This window comes from Squalius cephalus (assembly GCF_949319135.1).
Source record: "Squalius cephalus genome assembly, chromosome: 2".
In the NCBI taxonomy this organism is placed as follows: Eukaryota; Metazoa; Chordata; class Actinopteri; order Cypriniformes; family Leuciscidae; genus Squalius; species Squalius cephalus.
In genome coordinates this window covers 46821279-46845851 of record NC_137123.1, presented here as the reverse complement: position 1 = coordinate 46845851, position 24573 = coordinate 46821279, and the positions used below count along the sequence as shown (strand labels likewise).

The window sequence follows — 24573 nt, the reverse complement described above, 5'->3', positions numbered from 1 at the left end:
GTCAGGGGCCGAAAAACATTTTAGATTACAGTGGTTTCATTTTAAAGCACGATTTTAGACCAAAACCTTCTGGTAAAATATATATATATATATAAGAAGATGTTCAAAAGTGACTGTAGTTCTACTCTCTTACAGTGCACAGACAAACAAGACATGTTGGTGTTTTTAACCTTTACTTAAATATTTTTCATTGTTTCTTTGTCACTAACACTTCTTTATTGTTTTTAAAAAGTTATCATTAACCATCTTTATTTTATTTTATTTAAAAAAATATTAGCCTATTGATTTTTATGTTGTGTTGCACATTTTTCGAAAGAGAATCTGTCAGATAAAATAGGCTAGCCTACTTTACATAGCTCAACAGTAAAAAAATAAAAACCTAATAGTGCAACAGGAATGCTATAGATAAGCTGCCAAAACACTACAATCCGAAAGCACAACAAATATAAACTGTTTTAGATCCATAATAACTAACAAAGAAATCTGTATGTCACCTAATCATTAATACACGAGTACAGGTCAACACATTCAAAACCTTACTGTATCTGCACGCATGACCCTGATCAACAGGGGTTTAAATCCAAACAGATCAGACAAGACTGGAGAGGGAACAATCTAATGAGTTCCATCTGGTGTTGTTTTCCACCACTGTTACACTGAAAGTGCAACGGTTCTGCTGGACCGCATGACAGCACTTGCCTAAAAGTTAAAAGGTTTCACTCAAAGGTAAATAATGTTCTTTCATAATCCCATAGTATTCCAGACCTTTGGTATTAGATAATGCACTCAGATGTAGAACAAAAACAAAGTTCACTTTACTGAATAAGTGCAGCATGAAATATAACTATACTCATGTGTAGATAAGATTATGGTTTATTTAGGTAAATAAGACGTTACGTGTATAATTCCTTCCTATAGTCTACTGAAATGACCTATTTGTTTACTGTCTTATTTAGAAGCAGTATTATGGTAAAATGGTACATAAATAAAAATCTTTTGAACTTTCTATTGATCAAAAATCATGGGGAAAACATTATCATGGTTTGGACAAAAATATTAAGCAGCACAACTGTTTTAAACTGTGATAAAAAAAATAAGAAATGTTACTTAAGCACCAAATCATCATATTAGAATGATTTCTGAAGGATCATGTGAGACTGTTGACTGCTGGAAATTCAGATTTTAGATCACAGAAATGAATTACATTTTAAAATATATTGAAATAGAAAACAGTTATTTTAAATTGTAATATTTCACAGTATTACTGGTTTTGCTTTATTTTTGATCAAATAAAAGCAGCCGTGGTGACCATGAGAGAATTCTCTCAAAAATATTAAAAAATCTTACCGACGGTGTGTGCATGTAATGAGAACAACACACATGAACAAGCAAGAACAACGATAACAGAAGTTCCTTTTTAATATTTATATTTTTTAAAAACATACAGGAAATGTGTTGGTGTTTTCTCAAGAACTAGTGATTTATATGGCAATATTTAAATTGTAAACATACACTTGCAATACTGCATAATGTAAAAAAAGAATACATCAAATGTAATAAAATGTACAAAGGTTAAAAGAATAAAATCTTTATAATTTAAATGGAATGATGAAATGCATCTGAATATTCGAAGTTCTGTGGCAAATTCATTATTACACGATACAAACAAAACAAAATTGTTTATAATTTCGCTGTACTCCATCAAAAAGTAGTGAAAAAATCAATATCAAAAGTGCACAGAGGACCATGCAGCTTCCAGTAGAACTGTTGTATCCCGTTCAGCGCAACAGACAGAAAAAAAAAACATTTGTGTTTATTTCCTTTTTTTGTGCCGTCAAACCGATTAATCGCGATTAATCACATCTAACGTGAACGTTTTTGTAAATATATAATATATATGTGTGTGTATCTATGTATACATACTGTACACACACACAGACATATTGATATATATATATATATACACAAACTTAGATGGAATTAATCGCAATTAATCGTTTTGACAGTACTAGATTTTTCTACGAATATGTTTTAACATAAAGTTAGAGCATTATGAAACATAATATAAAAGCATTTCTCTTGGAACCAACTGTAAGTATGGTTCAAGATGTAAAGCCTACACTGTGCAACACTGGATACGAGGACACATGAGGAGGACGCTGCTGAAAACAGCATCAGGTCCAAAGCAGGTGCCTGTAAAACAAGTGAGGGAAAAAAAATGGATTAATACAAATATTTACCAAACTACACTGACTATGTTGCTGTAGACATTTGTGGACAAATCTATAGACTTTTGTGCATTTGTGTATTCTTCATACAAATAGTCTTCAACAATGCTGTATTATTCCATTTAAAGTCGGCATGAAACGGAAGTTGCCATCGTCTGTTCTTCCTTATTTTGAGATATATCAGAGTCAAACGTAGGGAAGGACTTGATTTTGTTCATAGAGAATTGATTGGATCGTTGTGGTTTGCCATTCCTGTGATGTCATCTGATTGACAGGTTGTCCCGCCCTTGCGCCAGTGAAGGCATGAATGAGGGCATGAATTTAAAAAATAATAATAGTGTGCTCGGATAAATCATTTATGATATTCCATGACTTTAAGAATTTCGGTTTCAAGATCAGATCAGTTTTCTTCTGAACTCAATTCAGCGTAAACAGAGCTGTGCCCTTACTCCTGTGCTGATGTGGCCTCCGATATTATCCGTTTATGTTTATATAAACATTCATTTGTCATTCTTGACATCACCTAGCCTTTGTGTAGCTTGCTCCCCCATAGCGCTTGATACCAATCCGATCCTGGGAAAAACACAGTCTGCATGACGTAAGCTTACATTCCTGGATTGTGGACTCTGACCCTCTGGTGTTCCCAGGGAGAGCGAGACAGAGAGTACGCAAGAGGGGGAAAAAAGAGGCCCTCCTCATCTCTGGCCCGGTCTGAGCCGTGCTTCCACGCATGCCTGCTGTAATGACTACCAGATGTCCATGCTGGCAGCGCCGACCCGGGGGTCAGAAGTCAGCAGTCACAGCTATTCTGTTCCTCGTACGCAGCCTCATCAAAACAAACTTGACAGAATGACATAGTCTGTGTTTGTGTCTGCATTAGAAAGCAAGTGAATGTCGTCGGGTGTTTGTGTAAGTGCCGTTCGCACCTTTTGGAATTGGCCAACAGACAATTCCGCTGTTTATTATTCTGTTAGACTGCCACTTCAAAACTATTTGACAATCTAGTCACTTGACAAGAGTCAATGTATCACTAAAAGTGTAATCGTGTCTTGACTTTTCAGTGTTTTTAGGAAAAAACAACACAGTAAACAAACTCGCTACCTTAAAGTTTTAAGTACAATCAACTTGGCTGTGTATGTCATTTACTTGAATTACTTAAAAATGAGTTGAATCTTATATAACTTAAAAAATAAAGTTTAAAATAGCGTAACTTATTTTGATGAGTTGAAGAAACATATGTTGTCATGACTTATTGATCATGTCATTTTTTTTAATTTTTTTTTTACAGTGAACGGGTGTTCATTTCACTTCAAAAAGTATAGGGATACACAAACTTGATGCCACAATATGTAGAGGCCTACTGTTTTAGGTTTTAATTAATTCATTATTTAAATAATTTAATTGTGAATTTGTCACTTTTTAACATTATAGTCATCAAAGAATCCTGAATAAAAAGTGTCATGGTTTCCACAAAAAATATTAAGCAGCTGTTTTCAACATTGATAATAAAAAAATGTTTTTGAGCATTACATCATATTAGAATGATTTCTGAAGGATCATGTGACACTGAAGACTGGGGTAATGGCTGATAATAATAATAATAATTATATTCACATGTATTGAGTTCCAAAAACTGTGTGAATGTGAACTGAGAAACGTTTTGGTTACACTTTATTTCGATGGTCCACTTTAGATATTTTGCAAAATATAAGTAACTTCACAATGTCAAATGACTCTCATTAAAGTATTAGTAGACTAGTAGACTGTTATATATATAGACTGGTAGGTTAGGTGTTAGGGTTCAGATTAGTAGAATAAGTTGACGTACTTGCAAAGTTACTTATAGTCAGTAGAACGTCTGTTGGGGGAGCATCAGATATTAAGCAGACAGTCTACTAAAACTAGTAGAGTAGTTGACGTAGTTGCAAAGTTAGTAGAATCTTTAAAGTGGACCATCAAAATAAAGTATTATATTGTATACATATATATATTTCTTTTTTCTTCTTTATTTCTGTGACCTGTTTACTTTTTGGTGACTGAAAGAGATCACTTTACACTTTACAGTTATGCTTATTTTTCCTGTTTTATGTCTCTTGATTTGTTTATTTGTATAATATGCTTTAGGCTATATAAAGTATGTATTTTATGTATTTTATTTCTTTTTCTTTACAGCACTTTGGTCCACTTCGGTTGTTTTAAAGTGATTGATTGATTGACTGATTGACTGATTGATTGATTTACAATAAGATTTATTTATTAACATTAGTTTACATTAGTTACAATGAACAATACTTTGACAGAATTGATTAGCACTGTGAACTAACATGAAAATTTGCATTTTTATTAACGAACATAAACTAACATTAAAGTCTGATGTCAAAACATTGTAAAGTCTGAAAGAGTGACTATTTCTTGTGGCAGCAGAACATGATCAAAACATTCATTTGTATTTGTATGTCTTTTTGATTTCTTTCCTGGGGATTTACGCAGCAACCTAAGAAGTTTATCATAGTTCAAACTGCAAATGTTTTGACAAAATAATCGAAATATGCCATTTTCACCAACTTTTGCAGTCGTAATAAACAGTAAAAGTTTGCATAGGGAATGCTGTTGTGTACAGTAGCTCTTGACTAGACTCTGAGGGGCATTCCACTGGAAAGTAAAGTAAGAGGTAACCTTATGTCATTTCACAGTTCCAGGAAATGATACCTTACACATTACATTACAGGGTGTGACACACACAAACACATTTCTTCATGCTTTGTCTTGCACCACTGCTATGTGTTTCACATCTAAAAATGGGCACACCTCAGTGGACCCCTATTATTTTTCAAATGTCTTTTTGGAAAAAAACCTCCACAACGCCCAAGAGAAAAAGCAAAGTTTCATGTTACTGATGAACCCAACGGCTGCTCTGTGTATTTTACTTTTTAAAAATGTTATTACAACCATTTATGTGACTCTTCTTCATTACTTGGAAATGATCTGAATTCAGGATGAAATGCAGTGAAATATGATGTGTGAATGTAAATAATCAAGTAATGCACAACATCTGTCACAGATCTGTCCTGAAAATTAAATATTTGCATGCTAGTACAATGGCTTTCCTGTTACTAACCGCTAGACAGCTGTCCAAGCCAATACTGTACTGTGAATATGCTCTGACTTTGTTCTAAAAAAAAAAAAAAAAAAAAATGTGTAGCTTTCCCAGGTTTGGACTACATCTTGCATAAAGGAGGGAATAATAAGTCTAGTGTACTCACTGAAAAGCTATTCATTATATTTGGCCAGTGTCCACTTTCTTGCCTCCATCTGCAAGCAAGCAATGAAAAAACACAGATTATTTATGTTAAAAGCATTCAACAAAATATGTTCCACTTCTTATTTTTCTTATCATATAGAAATAGATCATACATTTGGATAACTACAGCACTTCACACACTTTAACAGCATTGTGCACAGTGCAAACAACTTCAAACCTATAAATACAGTATATTTGTATGTAGGATGTTTTGAACCTTAATGCTGAAGTTCGGGATGTTTTAATGTGAGTAAGTTTAAGAAAACTGCCTAAAGAGCAACTTTCATGCCTTTGAGCATTTGAATGTTTTTAATGCAATTGCTCCCTCTGCTGGTCAAAGCACAAACTTACTGAATTCACTAAAACTGAAACATGTTGATGTTCAAATGAATGTAATACACTCAATGTAATAATGGGAGATGATACAACTGTAAAAACAAAACACACCATTTTTATTTTTTATTAATCGCAATAAATGTGCAATATCTCGCCACGGCCCATGGACCGTGACTCAGAGTCAGAGGACGTTACTAATAGAAGTTTTAGTGGTCACCTTTTGATATCCAGTTTTCTAGATCTTCCATTTCCAGCTCCATCACTGATGGGATATCATCCTCAAACATCGGCCTGAGGATCAAGAAAAGAACAACGCAAGCGTTTGCGGGCTGTTTATTATGAGGAGGAAGTTGATTTTGACTGATGTGGCAGATTTGTATCTTTAAAGAGGAACCAACTAACCATGAACAGCTTTTGTGGAACATCATTTTGTTACATTATGAATATATGTGAACAGGCTGACTTGCCAAAGAACAACAGCCATTAAATAGGTGTATTAGTGTGAATATTGTGTATATTATACAGGGATTCTGTTGATGTTCACTGTGAATGTTGAAACATGAGTTTTTTTTTTCAAATATGCATTTCAGATGAATACTAAATAAATGAGATTACTAAATGAATCACTAAATAAACACACAGGGAAATATGACTAGAGAGAACAATTAAATTAGTCTTTATTTGAAGTTATCAAAATTGAATTGCTAAATTGTTGAAAATAAATAATGAGTACATGGTCTTAAATGAATATTTATCCGAAAACTATTAGAATTGCAATCATGTAATGCTTAAAATCTATTTTATGTTTTAAAAGATTTTTGTTTTAGAATACTTTTATGGTTCTGATAACACCCAGTTTTGCACCTCTGGTTAGCAACAGATTCACTGACATAAAAGCAGTCTACATGGGGTCAGAAAGCTCTCGGATTTCATCAAAAAGATCTTCATTTGTCTTCCGAAGATGAACAAAGGTCTTACGGGTTTGGAGCGACATGAGGGTGAGTGAATAAAGAGCGAAATTTTCTTTTTGGGTGAACTAACCCTGTAAAGTGTGTACTTACATTGGCACCTTTTCATGGTCTTCATGATCCAAATAAGGATCTTCTTTTGTGCCTACATAAAAAAAAAAAAATTTAAAAAAAGATGACAAAGATACTAAACATTACACAGTAATTTTCTTAATTTATAAGACTTCGATTATAAGACAGTTTCAATTGCCTTCAAAGGTACTGATAGGAAACTGTAAAAATGTAAGGAGAAAGGGAAAAAACACATGGATGGCAAAAACTATGTTGCAAAAATGTAATTCAATTTGAAATTATTAAGTGTTCACATTTTTTTTTTTTTTTTTTTTTTTTTACAAATGCCGCCCAGTGGGTTTAAACTACCGTGCGTCCATTCAGATTCTAACACCACGTTATCATATTTACCATCCAGTTTCATCTACCATTGGATGATTCCAAGGAAGAGTAAATATTTGTGTCTTTCAGATAGCCTAAATATGTAAACACATGTAAACACCCCCTAACTGATGCATTTAGCTGGATATTTGTATAAGTCTGTTTGAATGCATCCTGACATACCAGCATCTTGTTTTCTCCCCCTGCGGTAGATCATGACTACACACACGATCACAGCGATGATGACGAGTGTGAGAACCAGGGGTATGATGATCATGATGACCGAGTTGAGATCCTCTGTGTCTGTATCTGACTTAGCAGTTGTCACTATTTCCTCATTATCAACAAGGCCACTGTCTGGTGTGGATCCTAAATCCAAGGTGGATTCAATTGCATATGATTTCAGTAAAATATAATTTCCTGAACCTGAAAGTCACAGTAGGCTTTAAGTTGATCAGATAAAGTTTGAAATGCTTATTTCAGCTTGAGGTCAAGCATGTGAAAAGTGCAATGCGTACGTACCCTGGTTCTCCCCATCTCCAGATCCTTCCACGATCACAGGATTCTCTATAAAGAAATAAAGTAATCATAAAAATACAACTAAACAAACATCTACACTTTATCTCTGTGAATGAAAATGACTTATATGGCTTATGAACAACACAATAGGCCTAATTTTTGCTACATAGTACAGCTGTAAAAACGGCATTGATACAGTTGAAGTACAATAAACAGCTTTTACTGCCAGTACTTTACTTAGACATGGTTTTAAATGAAAAGACATGGTTGAAACAGTATTTCACTGTAAAATTACAAGTACATTTTTTTACAGTTAATTTAGAGGTTTTCAAACTGGGGAACGCAAAGGGTTCACAAAATTTGAGAGAAAAGAAAAAGATTTTACGAAATGGCTGGTTTATACATATTTTTAGGTCTGTCAGAGTTCACATAAAAATGCTTTAGGATGATATTTATTGTGAAAAGATCATTACAAATATATCTGAACTGCAACTGTTTCTTTTGGGTTTTATATACTGTATCTAACATTACTATAATGGGTAGAAAATACTATGCTTAATACTTTTATATAATATTTTATATAATACTTAATATTTTAATAATTGGCTTTAGTAGAGTGACATTAAAAGGCTATTATTTATTATTATAACATACTGTATATTAATGTTCAAAAGTTTGGGGGATATTTTTGTAAAAATGTAATATTTTTGAAAGAAGACTCTTGTGTTCACCAAGGCTGCATTTATTTGATCAAAAGTACAGTAAAAACAGTAATATTGTGAAATATTATTACAATTTTAAATAACTTTTTATCAATTTTAATATATTTTAAAATGCAATCTATTCCTGTGATGCAAAGTTACATTTTCAGCACAATTCAGCACCGCAGTCTTCAGAGTCACAGGATCCTTCATAAATAATTTTATTATGCTGATTTGCTGCTCAAGAAACGTTTCCAATTGTTATAAATGTTGAAAACAGCTGTGCTGTGCTGCTTAACACAGCTGCTGGAAACACATTTTTTCCCCACACAAGTTAAAAATAAGAGCATTTATTTAAAAAATCGAAATCTTTTGTAACATGTCACTTTTCCATCAATTTAATGCATTCTTGCTGAATAAAATTATTCATCTCTTTCAAAAAAAAAAAAAAAAAAAAATTCTTACTGACCCCAACCTTTTGAACAGTAGTGTATACATTATACATGGTTTGTTTGAACATGAAAATATAATACCTTTATATCATATCTACTGATGCGTCAAATCAATGTAATTACCACCAATTCTTACCTGGGTCTTCGTTACCTTCTGTTGAAGTTTTGGGAGCTGTTAAATGTATAAACAGATCACATTCATTTATGAGAGGATGTGAGTGCTCATCCACTACTACACTTTTTCTTTAGATGGATAAACCCATTCTAGACAACTGTGGCAGGCATAGAGTACAAAATATTGCTTCATATGCAAATTCATTTTTAGTTCCATGCCCACAAGAAAGTAGATGTCTACAGATGAGCTTGGAGCATGACTCATTCAGTCTGCAACGTCTCGCATTAAAATAAAATACAAATGTAGGTGTTCTAAAGCAGATACTCACAATCACCTTCTTCTGTCCCCGTCTCGTCTTTGCCGTCTTCACACTGAACTGTAATGGCATGAAACTAAATTACTTTACACATTTAAGAACTGACTGTATAGAGCCTTCATTTGATTTTTACACTGAGGATTAGTTCAGACCCGTTGCAGTTCAGAAGAAAGACTTTATCTGAGCATCAGTCTCTGAATTTACCTGAGAGAGATTAGAAACATTCCTTGTCCTTTCTCATGAAATTCATCCTTTTTTTTCAATTTTATTTTTTAAACAGTCTTTAGTTTCTGTTAAAAGCCAGGTACAAAAATGGGCGGGTACAGGAACATTAAAATACATATAATGCATATAATGTTAATATAAAACATATATATATACAGGTACATTGTTAATTCATGTTTGTTCATTATACTTAACTAATGAAAGAACATGGATTAGCATTATATATATATATATATATATATATATATATTATATAAATATAATTATATATACATTTATAATATATATGTACATATACATATGTGTATAGATGTAAAATATTTAAAATATGTTAGGAAATTAGCATACAGTATGTAGAGACTAAAATTCACCAAGGTTAATAATTGCTGTAAAAGTATTGTTTATTTCAAAGCTATTTCATTGAATAAAGTTAACTCAGAACGTCACTGTAAAGTTATCAACTTCATCTTAACTACAACATAATCTTAATATCAAAATTCCTATTCAGCTACAAGAGAACTTATAACTTATACATGAGAAACTAATAATCAGTTACAAGGAAATTAATGCCATAAAACCACAAGAAAGATACATTTGACCTGAATCAACATTATCTTTGTTCGTCAACAGAGACGAGCTGTTTTTTGTTTTGCATGAAACCAAGAGCAACAAAATGAGTCAAAGAACTATTTATAAGGTACTGTGACCATCCTGTCCTCAACTTTATCATTGTCCATTGTGGTCAAAAGATACGACAGGTCATTTGAATGCACTCTTAATGTCCACATGACTCCAAAAGTGTTGTGTTGCCTAGGGGCCAATTACAGTGTAAAATGATTTCTGAGGACCCTGACGAAGAGAGCAGACAGGACAGCGGAGAGTTACTAGATGAATGAATCTAAAATGGAAAAATGGAAAGAGAGAGAGATAGGATTCTACAGAAAAAAAAAAACAAAAAAACAAAAAAAAGATCTACTACCGTGAGTACCTACCAAGTCGAGTCCGGCTAGCTGTCAATGCCAAAAGCAGGAATAGTATCAGATTCATTTCCCAGAGTCCTCGGTGAAAGCACTGGCCCACACTATGGATAGACAGAGACACAGACTCATTGCATAGTGACTGGTGTCTAACACGCCTTCATGACATCCTGCTTCCTCTTTCAGACCTGATTCACCTATAGCTACATAAAAAAAACCACACCACCCTCTCGTTCTCTCCCTCGGATGTGATGCAATCAAACAGTGAGCTTGTTACCACAAGCCGAGCTGTTCCTCAGTTAGCTGTGAAAACACATTCCTGCATATATGGTATGTGACCTGACCAAAAACCAGAGAAAAAAAGAGAAGTGCCAAAAGAGCTGAGTAAACAGAAGCAACTTTAAACTCAAAGACTTTAAACAGACTTAAGTAGGAAGAGATTGTAAAGAGTTTGTCTACACTGCTACAGCTGCCTTTGTCAAAACAGTTATGTACTTTCTTAGCAATTAAAATGGAATAACAAAAAGAACTGTGACATATAAATATACCTATGTATATACCTAATATATAAATATATATGTTTAAATTAGCATTTAGATGTCAAACGTGATGTCAGAAATAATTGATTTTTACTATAAAATGCTAAAATAAGTTATCTACCTTTCTAAACCCTAAACAGGGTGTGGCAGGTGACGGGGCGGAAGCCCCTTCTGTTGCGATACCCATTTCAAGTAAAACAGGTGAAACAAAGGCCACTACTGCCACAGCATTGTTTTGATGTCATTCAGGGGGATCAAGCCGTCATTTGGTGGGGGGTAGCAGGGTAACAAATACATACCATTTACATAAAAACAAAACAGCTCAAAATTCAGTTTGACATCTTGGCTAACATCAGCATTTTCATTATTCATTGTCAGTTTCACTGACCAGATTTGCTTTTTTTTTTTTTTTTAGGCTCTTGCCTAATATGTATTTGTTGAGGCAAATGTTCTTAGTAACTTTCTTATGGCTAAGGACTGAGTCATGAATATTAAGCCTATTTAAAAATCATAAATATTCAGTAATTGTAACAATAATAAAACATTTGTGCTGCAATTAAATACTTGATGAAGAGGGTCGGCGTCATATAAGGGTAGCTCTGTCCAACCTCCTGGAAACCTTGCAAACATAGAGATGCAAAATATAAATACATTGGGACCTTTGGCTTTTCCACTGATATACTACCATACTCTTACTTGTAGACAACACTCTTAAAATCATAAAACCTGATGTTGTTGGTGAATGAGACAAACATAAAGTCACGGCAACGCAGTCATTAAATTATTAAGAGAGAATTTATATTTGGTTAACTAAATAGATAATATTTTCATTACTATTATTCCAAACTACAGCATATTTTTTTGCGAATCTACCACCATAACCTAAACACAGAAATGTTCCGCCGCGCATGCGCACTTCTGTTCTACACTAACACGCACGCGCAGTGAGTTTCCTTCCTTCACATCTCGCGCCAAACTCAAGCTGTGGAAGTGTCAAACATGGTAAGAACAGAAGTTATTGCATTTAATAATTGTATTACTTAGAATATTGTTTAGAAAAAGTCGCTTTTATGAAAAATGGGCACTCAAGGTTTTCAGAACTGTGTTAAACAGGTCGAATAATTCCAGATTGTATTGAGATCTTTGATCTGTGAATAAATTTATCAAATTGTTTTTTTAATGACAGCCAAAATTGAGCGTTCTGTTTGGGCAGTTGCATCAAGGTTAAGTTTGTTAGATTCGTTTTTGACGAATGGTATTGCTGTTGAATGAACATAATCAATTCGTGTTTAATTCGAAGCCACTAAAGCAAATATGAGCATTCACATCGTTTGGATGCTATTAACACAATTTGATTTAACGTTAATCAAATTTATGATATTACATTGTCACTCACTACCCAACAAACACCTGTCTTCAGACCATAAGTCATTATTGAATAATTAATATGTTCCTTAAACAGAAGGATTAGGTTAATATTTTTGTTTTAACTTTTGCAATCTTTATTTATTTATTTTTAAAAACATTTTTTTTTTACTCTGTGATGCTGATTAAAACTGATAAAATCACATAATATTAAAGCTCCCCTAAAATATTTTAAGACTATATTTTGGTGACAGTTTAACAAATGGTGTTGAACATTCTGGAACACATAATAATTTTTAGATAAATCAGTTTTTTTTTAACCAATTCTTTGAAACAAACATTTTGAAAGAATCAATTCGCAGAAATTAGTCTGAATTTTTTCATCGCTACTTCCACTTGTGTCAGAAATGTTTTTTTTTCAAAGATAAAATACTGAAAGGGTTAATTACAAATAAAAACAGCACAGCTATTCAGTAATGAGAGCTGAATTATTTTGATGTCATTTATTTAATACAGAAAAATGCAGAAATGTGTTCACCTTATTGATATAAAGGCTTTATCTTTTATAATCCACAGTCTAAAAAGAAAGGACTTAGCTTGGAAGAAAAAAGAAGTCGTATGATGGAAATATTTTTTGAAACCGTAAGTAGGCACGATTTCACATTCTCATTTGAATATGAATTCATTAAGGTTCTAAATGTTTGATTGTATCCATGTCTGACACGTTCTCAATGGTTCTCTAATGGTTCTCAAACTTTGGAAAATGATATTAATTAAGATTATTTTTCTCCCTTCCAGAAAGATGTGTTTCAGCTGAAAGATATAGAAAAAATCGCCCCCAAATCCAAAGGAATCAGTAAGTTTTATCAATCTGTAGTATAATCTTTAGTTTATGTTCCTGGCATTGATAAGTCCATGTCACAGATAGAGGGAGCTCCAAGAGACCCTGCACATTTATTTAGAATACATGTAATGGTAATCATCAGAAAACTGATCCTTACCTGTTTGATTTGGATTGAAAGCAGAGGATTTCCACAGGAGGTGCCAATGTGATTAAACTAGTTATAGAAAATGCCCAGGAAGGAAATTCTGCCTTAGAGATTTAGAAGTATCTTGTAAGGCTGCCAGAATATTTATCCTCTTGAAAGAAATGCTAATAATAAAAAAATAAACTGCTAAAAAAAATGTCTGTTAATCACCACAAACACATACCAGAGCCTCTTTAAAGCGAACATCCAGGGTTAGCAACAACAACAAAAGTATAATGCAGCAGGACATTGCTAAGGAGACGAGGCTGTTTTTTAATTGATGTTAATGGATTTTTTTGCAAACAGCAATAGACAATGTAAAACAGAAATTAGTAGACTGCTGCAGTTATGGCACATTTCGGCCAACCTGGAAGTTTAGTATCACCCTGTTTTTTTCCATTGGCTTTTGGATTATTATTATTATAGCTCCGTATCCAACAAAAGTTTGATTCTTCTTACACAACACGTCTTGTTCATCATGATAATCTTCACAAAGGAACTTAACTTTTTTGAATTTTAAAGCCTGAATACAATCACAAGAAGTAAAATAATTCCCTGAAAAATCCCTGAAAGTCTGAGTTAAAATAGTTTGCTAGAGTGTGAGTATAAACACAGTGACCCCTGGTTCACACAGGACGCGGAAGCGACGCGGAAGCGGCGCGGAACGGAGGCCGCTTCCTTTCGGTGCCCATGTTAACCTATGGTGTCGTTCACACCAGACGCGGTGCGCCGCGGCGCGTTGCGGCCGGCCCGCGCCGTGAAGCGCCAGTTTCGCCGTCTGGTCTATTTTTTGCGCGAGCCGCGAGTGATCCGCGTCCATTCCGGCAGGAAGTCACACCAAGAAACACGAGACATCCGGTCAATTGTCAAAATATAAGCAATTTTCAAATTAAAATACCGTGAGTATTAACAAAAAGTATTAATACAAGAAGTGTACAAACTTCTTGGTTACAGAAACATGGTGTATTCATTTTATGAGGTTATTTACTTACCCATGATGTAAAAAAATAGCTCTGAATAAACAACAACTGAGCAGAAGCGCTTGTAGACCGCCGCGGAGAATACGCGTCTAGTGTGAACAGGCAGGCGCCGGACCGCGCGTGATTTTCCGTTCCGCGCCGCTTCCGCATCCGGTGTGAACCAGGGGTGAGGCTGTAAAATTTAACTAGTGAGTAGATGAGTTTAGCTATTTGACGTGATGACGTTTAATGTCCCAGATAATCTTTGTAGTCCCATTTATCCACTTGTTACCAACCGCCATTTTCAAGACAAGTAAAAGCTTAAAGTGCCCCTATTATGCTGTTTTAAAGGCTACCGGTTTTGTTTTGGGGTCTCCTTCAACAGGTTTACATGCATCAAAGGTCAAAAAACACTTTAATTTTCTCATAATATACACATTGCTCATCACCACATTTTTCAATGATTCTCAAACGACTCGTCCAATGATTCAGTCTCTCTAAATCCCTCCTTTCCGCGAGCCTACTCTACTCTGAATGGCCAGACGGTTCAGTCTGTTGTGATTGGTCTACCATGTACATGTGTTTGTCGGAAGCTAAAGGCAATTACCATAAACTTCAGCTCCGGAGGCTTCAAGCTCAGCGATTGTACACACTGTAAAGACCATAATGAAGGAGTTGATTTTTACCAAATCAATCCGAGCACGAGTCCGATGATGAAACATTGGACGAACGAACTAGTTATTCAACTCGAACCTCCATCACAAGGACGACTTGAGCAGGACGTTTCTCAGTAATACACGACTCATTTTGAGATTTTGCAACTGTAGTTCCTCACCATCAGCGTTAACAAGAGTATGTTCATCAACAAACTGATGTGTATATTTCTAATTTATTGCAGTGCACATGCGGGAAGCTGAGCACTAGCGTGAATGACTGATGTAACATTAAAGTTTGCAAAACGAATTTTACTCCATCCTTTATCTTTACTCAAAGTAGTAAGAACGACAGACAATCTACATTAATGGACACAGTTTTAGGTAATAGTGGCCCACTGCTGCCTAGCAGAACTATTTCAGTAAGACAGTAATAACGTGAGTTAGCACACAACATAAAACACAAAACTAAGTTTTGAACACCCGGTAGAAAATACATCCATCAATAATTATTCATACTTACAGGTTGTGATTCTGAGGAGCAGGCTGGTCCAAATAAACTGACCCATCTTTCACTAGCAAGCGCTTTGTGAACCCCGCGTTGAACTCCTAGATTTAAGAAGCAGTCGTCAGTAAAATGACATTTGTGGTCAAGTTGTTCTCGGGCAGACAATGTACATTAGTCCGGTACATTAGGTAGGCATTATGCAAATGTATTTTCTGTTGACGTAAAACTGACTCGCAGTAAGATTCGAATTACATATGACTCGTTAAGGCGGTATAGAGTTGATTCATTCTTTTGGGAGACAGTAACTTTATATATCGTCCACTTTCGACTTTGCAGAATGTTTACATTTGCAAACAGCTGTATCACACACTGCATAGAAGGGAATATTCAAAAAACCACAATAGGCAATAGGGGCACTTTAAAAAAAATCACAGTGGGTATCCACCTTTTTCCTAACGAGCCTACTGTGTTTTAGATTATGGAAGGCACTTCTGATTTGGGGAAATTCCACTCAAAAAGACTGATAACAAACCTGCACACATATATTCAAACGCACATAACTATAGAACCAATTCTTAATGCACATGTGAACGCCATCAGCGTTTCTCACAGGTTTGCGTTTAAAGTTTGTGTAGAGAGAATGGTGTCGTCTTGGCGGCCCCTAATTTAATAACAAATGATCGCTGCGACGGAAGCGAATCAATCAAAACTAACTTTAGCTGTAAAATAACTTTATTAAAGAACCGCTATAAAGCCAAAACATTCTCTGTTACCTTAAATTATACGTTTATCTCTGTAAAGCTGCTTTGAAACAATCTACATTGTTAAAAGCGTTATATAAATGAAGATGACTTGACTTGACTTGACTGATATAATTTAAAATCTTAAGGTTGCACTACAATTAATCCTTATCCATCAGTTTGATTGAATGAGCTGTAAAAATGATTTCATGTTCTGTTTTCAGATTATTTTTAAAGAATGCCTATGGCAAGCTCTTTTACACTGCATTCTTTTCCTCCTGATTCTTTTCTTTTTTTCTCCTTTGTATTCTGCTGTAACAGTATGAAAAAGGACAACATATGGTGCGCATTTTTGGTCAGCTCTCCCGATTTAATTTATGATCCCATTAATAATGTACTGGAATGCACTATGAATCTCTTGTTTTTCTCCCAAAATCCTCACACTTACTGGAGAATTTGTTTAATCTTTTTCATTAGCTCCTATGTCAGTGAAAGACGTGTTGCAGAGTCTGGTGGATGATAACATGGTGGACACCGAGAGGGTGGGCACCTCCAACTATTACTGGGCGTTCCCCAGTAAAGCCTTGCATGCACGTAAACACAGATTAGAGGAACTGGAAAGACAAGTAAGGGCATCTCTTTCTGATATCTGACTCTCATTAATCCGCACTGCTGCTTTTCTGCTAGTGAACATGTACACTGGAAAAACATACTTTGTTAAATTTACTGGAAAAAGGCAGCTGTGGTTGCTGCCTTTTTTTAAAAATTATGTGACAGTGTTTCAGGTATTATGGGATTGCATATTGATGCCGCATATACCAATATACCAATAACTTAACCTATTTATTCATGAAATAATAAATAATCACTGATCATAAAGTGCTTAGAACTATTTTATATTTAAAAATGTGTAAATTTATATGTAAAAAGTCACTGAGTGACTGATTTGAAAAGTTATAAAATGAGCAACAAAGTAATACATTACATAGAAAATGTAGCAGGTCTTTTATTTTGCATTTACACTCCAAGACTTAATGCACAGATCATTTAGCATACAGTATCAGATTATTTTGTTTCATCCAGTGCTATGGTTATCACTTTAAAGGGGAACTGAAACAAAATAGGAAGTAAAGGTGATATAATAGATGTGTTATCATTGTTATTTGTGGTAGGATACTTAAAACTGCTGAAGTAGTTACAAAGTGATGTTAGTTTGTTGTTTTGTTACTAGGGCACAGCCATCTTGAGCTTCAACGGTCCGTGACGTCACTGGCATGATAGGCTACCTTGACAGCTCCAGCAAAATGGCATCTCAAGAGCATATTCAAAAATTGTGATCTGTCCAACAAGCGAATATAACACCTCCGATGCCATCAAGGGCCGAATAACCTGTTTGCAAAATGACTGTGGCATAAATGTGACCACGGCGGGTCCTGTAAACAAGTTCCACTCACCCCTTAGTTGTTATCGTGATGTTCACCCTCACCGCAGATCACCTTGCTAAATTAATCCGACATCGAGGATGCTATCCAATATAAGCAATATCCATCGACGACACCCGCAAGATACTTGTTACTGTGATTTCAGGCGCTTTCAAACTGTGTATGAGAGACGCGGCTGCGCACCTTGCCAGTTTAAATTTGACGAACGCACACGCCTAAACGCAATGCACAGACAACCAGCTGTCACAGCGCGTGCACTAAACTAAATTCTCTTTATCGTCTTATTGCATTTAAAGTGTCAAAAACACAAGGTTCTATGTGTATCAGTATATTCTAGATCTCTGCATTACTGTATTTCTTAAAGTGACAGCAGTCTATATAAGAATCAGTATATGTTTCATTCATACAGTGAAGAATATGCAGTTTTATTATTTCATTTGATGATTCAGTTTCTTACTTAAATGCTGTTTTTAGTGTTAACTTGTACAGTTAAATTTGTACAATCGAAATCAGTCAGAGTAGCAGTAGAGTAGCCTGACATAACGTTAGTAAGTAGCCTACAGTACCATGCCAGTGACGTCATCGAACACGGCTGCGCTCTGATAAGAACAAATATAAATTTCAGTATTGGGAAAAACTTAATGTATGTTTTGTTTTTAATATTATTTTTGAATTAATTTGTTTACGATTTTAATAACCAACATGTTATCGAATTATATTTTGTTCGTTTCAGTTCCCCTTTAAATCGAATTCATTGCACATTTAAATATGGTTGTAATCCAAACTTTGCAATTTGTAGTTAGCAGAATGAAAAATATATTATATACAGAAAGCGAGCAAAGATCGTCATTGTAATCACTGAAGCTGTGCATTCAGCTCCAAGCGAGGTTCACAAAACTGCATTTTTGTGAATACTCCCAATATTATAAATGAAGCTGTCTATGCTGCACAATGAATCTCTTATTGACAGCATTTTTATACTTTGTTGGTTATAATAAAATGATTTGCGAGCATGCAGAACTCAGAATGCTCAACAAAAACTCAGCCGTTCTGTGCAGTGTTGAGAGGAATCTGACTAACTTAAACACACCTGATTGGCCATTGCTTTCACAGATATGTCTGTGATTGGCTGCAAAGCTCAACGCTGCAAAAACACATTGTAAATAAACCTTAGAAGCTCTTCATAGAGCACCAAAATATTTGAACTTATAATAAAACTCTGGTAACTTGCGTAATCTCGGTTGGATTTTCTCTGATCGCTATGGTTGTAGCTATGCTCTGTACCCCGATTGGTTCATGTCTGTGAATTTCACAGACAAATGGACTTTCAGCCCGCCAAGATGGACGGGGCCTATACAAGTCACACTGAACGGCCATCTAGTCAGATTTTCTCGACTGAAGCACGACAGTGTCGACTCAGCATGTAGCACGGCATTATATGCAATCCTCGTTCCCCTTATCTCAGGGAGCCGAGGTTCTGTGAGTAACTGGAGCATTCTCTTTCGATATGGTTCACTTCGCATGGTCCTCGCCGTCCACCTATATCAGGTTCTACAGCCTGGACGTACGGCCCTTCGGGCATAAGTCCTATTGGCCTAGACAAGGCACCACCCTCTAGGTTTTTCTAGACTTGCTATACCCTCAGCAAGCCTGAGTCTGCCTTTTCTGGACATCCTACGTCCCTTATTCTAGTAGTCTGCTTGGGGCCCTCCTCGCTAAGTGCCCCTGGGCTACGGCTTCGCAGGACGGCTCTGTTCTGCACTAGTAGCACAGCGTTTTGCAGCCGTTCCCCATAGTGATCAGAGAAGATTCTCTGACGCCATGCGAAGCAAACTGTATCGGAAGGGAACTGTCTTATGTTAATATACCAATATACTTGATTTCTTTGATATCTACAAATAACTAATCTTCTTGCCTTAATATGTACTGATAACTACCCTAATAATACAGGTGGTACGTTACCAAAAAATGGCCAAAAATCAACAAATCAACAAACTGTTTGAAATTAATTCTAATGTGGGTAGAGGTTGCATCTTTATTTTCAATAATCACTGGGATGAGATCATATATACACAATGCTGAATAAGACATTCCAGAATCACAAACAAGTTCTTATTATCAAATAAAGATCCATCGCTATGCTCCTCTTGTGGATATAATGTGTAAATAAAGACTATGTAGTTGTTTCAGTTTGTTATTGCCTAATAAATGACAATAACATTTTTAGTATTAAAGTTTTTGACAGATTCCTAAAATATTTTCCTCTTTATTATGACAGGTGGTCTAATAAATTTGCTAAGCACTATATATATATATGTATAAGTTGTGTGTGTGTGTGTATAAAATGTTATACCATTTATACATTTTCACCATAAATTTCACCTTAATTTAACTAATTAGGTTTTTATTGTACCATATTTCTTTAGAATTCTGTAAAAATGACAAACATATTTACAGTGTATGCTTTAATATTATGCCGTTGATGTGAGAACAGAAGTCATTCTGTTCTGAGATAGAGATTTTCTGCAGAAGTGTAATGTATTGATTTCTTTTTTTTGTCTGAGTAGCATGAAGAGGGAAATCAGCGTAAAAAAGCCCTTCAGCAAGCAGTTGACAAAGCCAAAGTGGGACGTGAAGTTAATGTGCGTTCACCTCTCTCTCTATTTGGACTAGATTACTACACTGTGTAATGTTTGTGGACTGTTTCTGACTACTGATTTTGTGTGCGTTTAGGATGAGAGAGAGGATCTCCTGAAGGAACTTGCGGCATTGAAAAATCAGAGAGATCATCTGAAAGTTGAACTGGAGAAGTATAAAGAATGTGATCCAGAGGTGGTGGAGGAGATCCGTGAGTAATATTTATAAATATTAAGCATGGATGAAACTCTCAGAAATCAGCAGTTTTGTCAATAACATTTTTGTTAATTGAAATAAATCTGAAATAAAATATAAATAATTAGATTATGAGAAAATTTGAAATGTTGTCTTGGCAACTAACTGAAAAAAGTTTGAGTACTAAAATTACCAACTGGAATAAAACTAAAAATGAAAAAAAAAAAAAAAAAGTAATACTATTTAGAAATTATATAAAAAAATAATAATAAAAATGTCAGAAATGAAATTAAAATTAAAACAAAAACGGAAACTATAACAAATACAAGGTCATTTAAAATATTCAACAAACCATGTTATTTATGCATCGTCAGATTTAAGATGAACCACAGTGCAAGTGCTTACCGAACCATGGGTGAAGAACGGTACGGTTTGAATTTTTACCGAGAACCGTTACACCCCTAATGTATACAGTGATGAGCCATTACATTTTGGCCACCTACCTAATTACCTGTAGGACCACCTTTAGCCTGCAAAACAGCAGCCACGCGGCGAGGCATTGATTCAACGAGGTGGTGATTGGTCTCCTGGGGTATCTGGTACCATAATGTCAACAGCAGGACCTCCAGTTCCTGTACATTGCACAAACCTGCTTTTCCAAGTCGAACCACAAATGTTCAATTGGGTTCATGTCAGGTGAATTTGGAGGCTGTTTATATAGCTACTTTTATTTTTCATTCTTGTTCTGTTCTGAATACCGTGAAATTAAAAGGATTTCTTGTGGAGTGAGGGGAACTAAAATAGTTTGTAGTGTTTTTTTAATGTTTGTAAACATTGTGCTTTATTTACTGGTATTTTACATTTAATGAAATAATAAAATACGACTTATACACAAATTATCGAATTATCTATTTTTTTTCCTATTTTCCATTTATCTATTTTTTGCACCGATACCAGTACTCGGGTATTGGTCCGATACTGTGTTCATGTACTCTTAAAACTACCCCGATATAACCGCACTCGATACCACTTTAAAGGGTCTAAAAATTCATGGAAAGCGCGGCCACACCAATTTCTCCTTCTTTTCACAAGCGCTTGCACTCCCGCCACGGGAGTCTGTCGTTGCTATGCAACCATGATCATAGGCGCGCCTGGAAAAACGAGTGCGCCGCGTCGCTTCTATTATGAGCCTACATTTGAATTAACGATTTTGTTTTGTGATTTTTGTGATATGTGAACGGCCCCTTATGGCAACGTGACATTAGCCTAACCTCTCGTCAGTTGAGCAGGTAGTCGGAGGAGGAGTAATGTCAGCCGTTTGGAGATATTTTAAGATGAGCGATGATGATAAATGTAGAGCAGACTGCAAACTATGCTCTGCTAAATTGTCAAGAGGAAGGGTGAGAAATAGCTCCTTTAACACAAGCAATTTGATTATACAAGTTGTATATTTACTTTGTTACAGTCAGAAAATGAAAAACATCTGATGAAAATAAAACATTGTTAGAAGAACTGTAATGGTATTATTAATGGGGTTGTATAATGCCCTTTTCACAAGATGTAAAATAAGTCTTTGATGTCCCCAGAGTGTGTATGTGAAGTTTTAGCTCAAAATACCCCACAGACATTTTTGAGGGTTAGCAAAAATGCACCGTTTTGTAGGGGTGTAACGATATTCGAACCGAACCGAAAAACCGCGATACACCACCAACGATACGAATCGCGATACTCTCATGGCGTACCGAACACGCCCGCCCCGCCCCCATTGGACCTCATGTCTTATGTGTACACAACGAATACAGCGTTGTTGCCTAACCACCATTAACCACCATTAACCACATTTAATCGCAAAAAGCTCAGTGTTTTGTTACTTTCGATAATAAGCAAGGTGTAATCTTTCAGATTCTGTCTATTTGATCACGAAATTCAAACATGAAATGTCGTTTTGGCGCTCTTTGATCTTGCGTGACAGGCTCCTCATTTAAAGCGGCAGCGCGGAGCGCGAGTAAACGCGAGCATCTCTTCCTCAGTTACAGAATAAACATGAATGGACACCTGAAGGTATGTTGAAAGATACAGTATACTTACTGAAAGGCATCATAACTCGTGTAATCGCTAAGTCAGTGTTTCAACAGCGGAAATACGACAATAAAACACTTAGTTTTTCATATAGCTTTATTTACCTCAGGCAAGTCATTCAGTGTCCACAGCTTGTTGGTTTGCTAAGGAAATGAACCCTTTCACTAAATAAATGCACTGTATTAGCCTATATATTATAGTTTACTTAACCTGTTAATGACATCTTGATTATTTAATGTATTTTTAAAATATCTGTCATGAAAATGACAGCAACTGTGTAAATTATTATATTTCAATAATAAATTAGAGTAAAAACATATGTTAATGTAAAAACTGCCTTATGTACAGTTTACATGTTTTCATACAATTTGTTACTTGAGTGTTGATTATTATTATTATATCTAAAAATAAATAGCAACTGAATTTAGGCTAAAAGTCTAGGCTCTAATGTCTTTAATGTTATAGTAATGTGAAAGTAAGGGCTCCTGTATAGTTTACAGCATTAGCAGATCATTTTTTTTATCCTTGCGAGACGTTTACTTGTAATTGAATTAATTTAAAGACAAGGACACAATTTGTTAATTAAAGCACTGTTTAAAAAAAAAAAAACACCCCACCTAAATGAACCGAACCGAACCGAGACGTCAAAACCGTGGGACGTACCGAACCGTCAGTTTTGTGTATCGTTACACCCCTACCGTTTTGTGTCTGTTCCTTTAAATGAAAATGAGTGTCAAGAAAAATGGCAGCAATGTCACATTTAACTAGAAGATGTAACAAACACTTTGGACTCAATCCTGTATGCACAACAACAGGGTAATTTATATCAGGGTCTACATCAGTTAAGCACAGTACATGCAACAAAGAGTTACCAATTGTCTTTGTTCAGCCGCAAAAGCAGCTGGTTCTCAAAGTTCTTTGAGCCAATGCATGCTCTTCTTGGCCTGAAGATCAGCCCTGCAACACTAAACAGTCTTTCACAGACTTCTGAGGCAGGGAGTGCTATATTAAGCTTAAGTGATAGCTGGCACACAGCTGGGAAGGACTTCAGTACCTCTACTGTGTCTCCTGGGCACCACAGGTACCCATTCAACAGCTGGTTTCAAGAGGGCCGGTCTTCTTCATGGAGGAAAAGAAGTCCTCTTCCTCAGATGATTGGGAGCCCTCCTCACTGATGTGATTCTCGGCCTGACAGTCCAAGTGGCTTCTGATATAGTCAAGGCCTGTGGAATAAAGAAACAAAAATCAGGACAATTTAGACCATATGACAGTATTGTAATTGTGTATTGGATAGAGTGTGTGTGTGTGTGTGTGTGTGTGTGTCATTAAATGTCATTTCGAACTCATTTCACTCTCTCCATAGAAATTACACGTATAAAGGGGAAGTTGAGAAGTGAGACACTTACCACCAAGTTTGAGGATATTTTCGTCACTTGTCCAGCAGGTCTTAAATTTGGGAACTAGAATGGCTGCGGCTATCAGCTCTGGATCTGCAAGCATCTCGCTGAAGCGTTTTTTCAAGGCATGAAAGAAGTGCAGCAATCAAAGGTGCACAGAACTTGGAGGCAACGTGAAGGTGCTGGAGCTTGGTCCTTAGTAGAGTTATGGTGGGGACCAACCATCTCATCTGCATACTGGTTTCTCCCTGAAGAACATCCAGTGCCTTTGCAACTGGGCTCATTGTCTTCGCATATTCTGCAAGAAATGCAAGTTCCATTGGAGTAAACCTGTACAAAGAAGAAAAGAAAAACACAACATGGAACATTTAGCCTACTTGATTTAGCACATTCAACTGGAGGAACTGATAATTAAAAGGAAAAATATTGTCATCTGAGACTTTAAGAAATGTAGTTGTGTT

At 35.5% G+C, this 24573-nt stretch overlaps 2 protein-coding genes across 3 annotated transcripts in view; one reads left to right on the top strand and one right to left on the bottom strand.

The window, feature by feature from the left end:
• Positions 1-1384: 1384 nt before the first annotated feature.
• tmem154 (transmembrane protein 154) lies at positions 1385-12033 on the bottom strand. 2 transcript variants are annotated; one of them, XM_079863953.1, is made up of 10 exons: positions 11674-12033; positions 10586-10674; positions 9381-9428; positions 9074-9109; positions 7788-7832; positions 7449-7634; positions 6927-6978; positions 6083-6156; positions 5492-5540; positions 1385-2193 (listed from the first exon to the last, which is right to left on the bottom strand). In XM_079863953.1, the coding sequence occupies exons 1-9, from the start codon at positions 11760-11762 to the stop codon at positions 5506-5508; spliced, it is 654 nt and encodes a 217-aa protein (XP_079720079.1). In that variant the 5' UTR covers positions 11763-12033; the 3' UTR covers positions 1385-2193; positions 5492-5505. The 2 variants fall into 2 exon arrangements, with proteins under 2 accessions (XP_079720079.1, XP_079720078.1); XM_079863952.1 differs by lacking the exon at positions 11674-12033 and having other exon boundaries at positions 1394-2193; positions 7449-7691; positions 10586-10789.
• mnd1 (meiotic nuclear divisions 1 homolog) overlaps positions 12024-24573 on the top strand; it is a 28798-nt gene continuing 16248 nt past the window's right edge. Inside the window, exons 1-6 of the mRNA XM_079863971.1 lie at positions 12024-12111; positions 13051-13116; positions 13273-13330; positions 16840-16988; positions 20372-20446; positions 20538-20652. Of these exons, the coding sequence (XP_079720097.1) occupies positions 12109-12111; positions 13051-13116; positions 13273-13330; positions 16840-16988; positions 20372-20446; positions 20538-20652 (466 nt within the window). The 5' untranslated portion in view covers positions 12024-12108. The remainder of the gene's footprint in view (positions 12112-13050; positions 13117-13272; positions 13331-16839; positions 16989-20371; positions 20447-20537; positions 20653-24573) is intronic.

What these genes read in the sequence shown, in the direction of transcription:
- tmem154 (XM_079863953.1), bottom strand. Translation starts at nt 11,762, where the DNA reads ATGTATTTATATTTTGCATCTCTATGTTTGCAAGGTTTCCAGGAGGTT. An exon ending in AGCTAGCCGGACTCGACTTG is followed by an intron (nt 9,429 to 10,585) that starts GTAGGTACTCAC and finishes ATGCCATTACAG; the next exon opens with TTCAGTGTGAAGACGGCAAA. An exon ending in GACCATGAAAAGGTGCCAAT is followed by an intron (nt 6,157 to 6,926) that starts GTAAGTACACAC and finishes CTTGATCCTCAG; the next exon opens with GCCGATGTTTGAGGATGATA.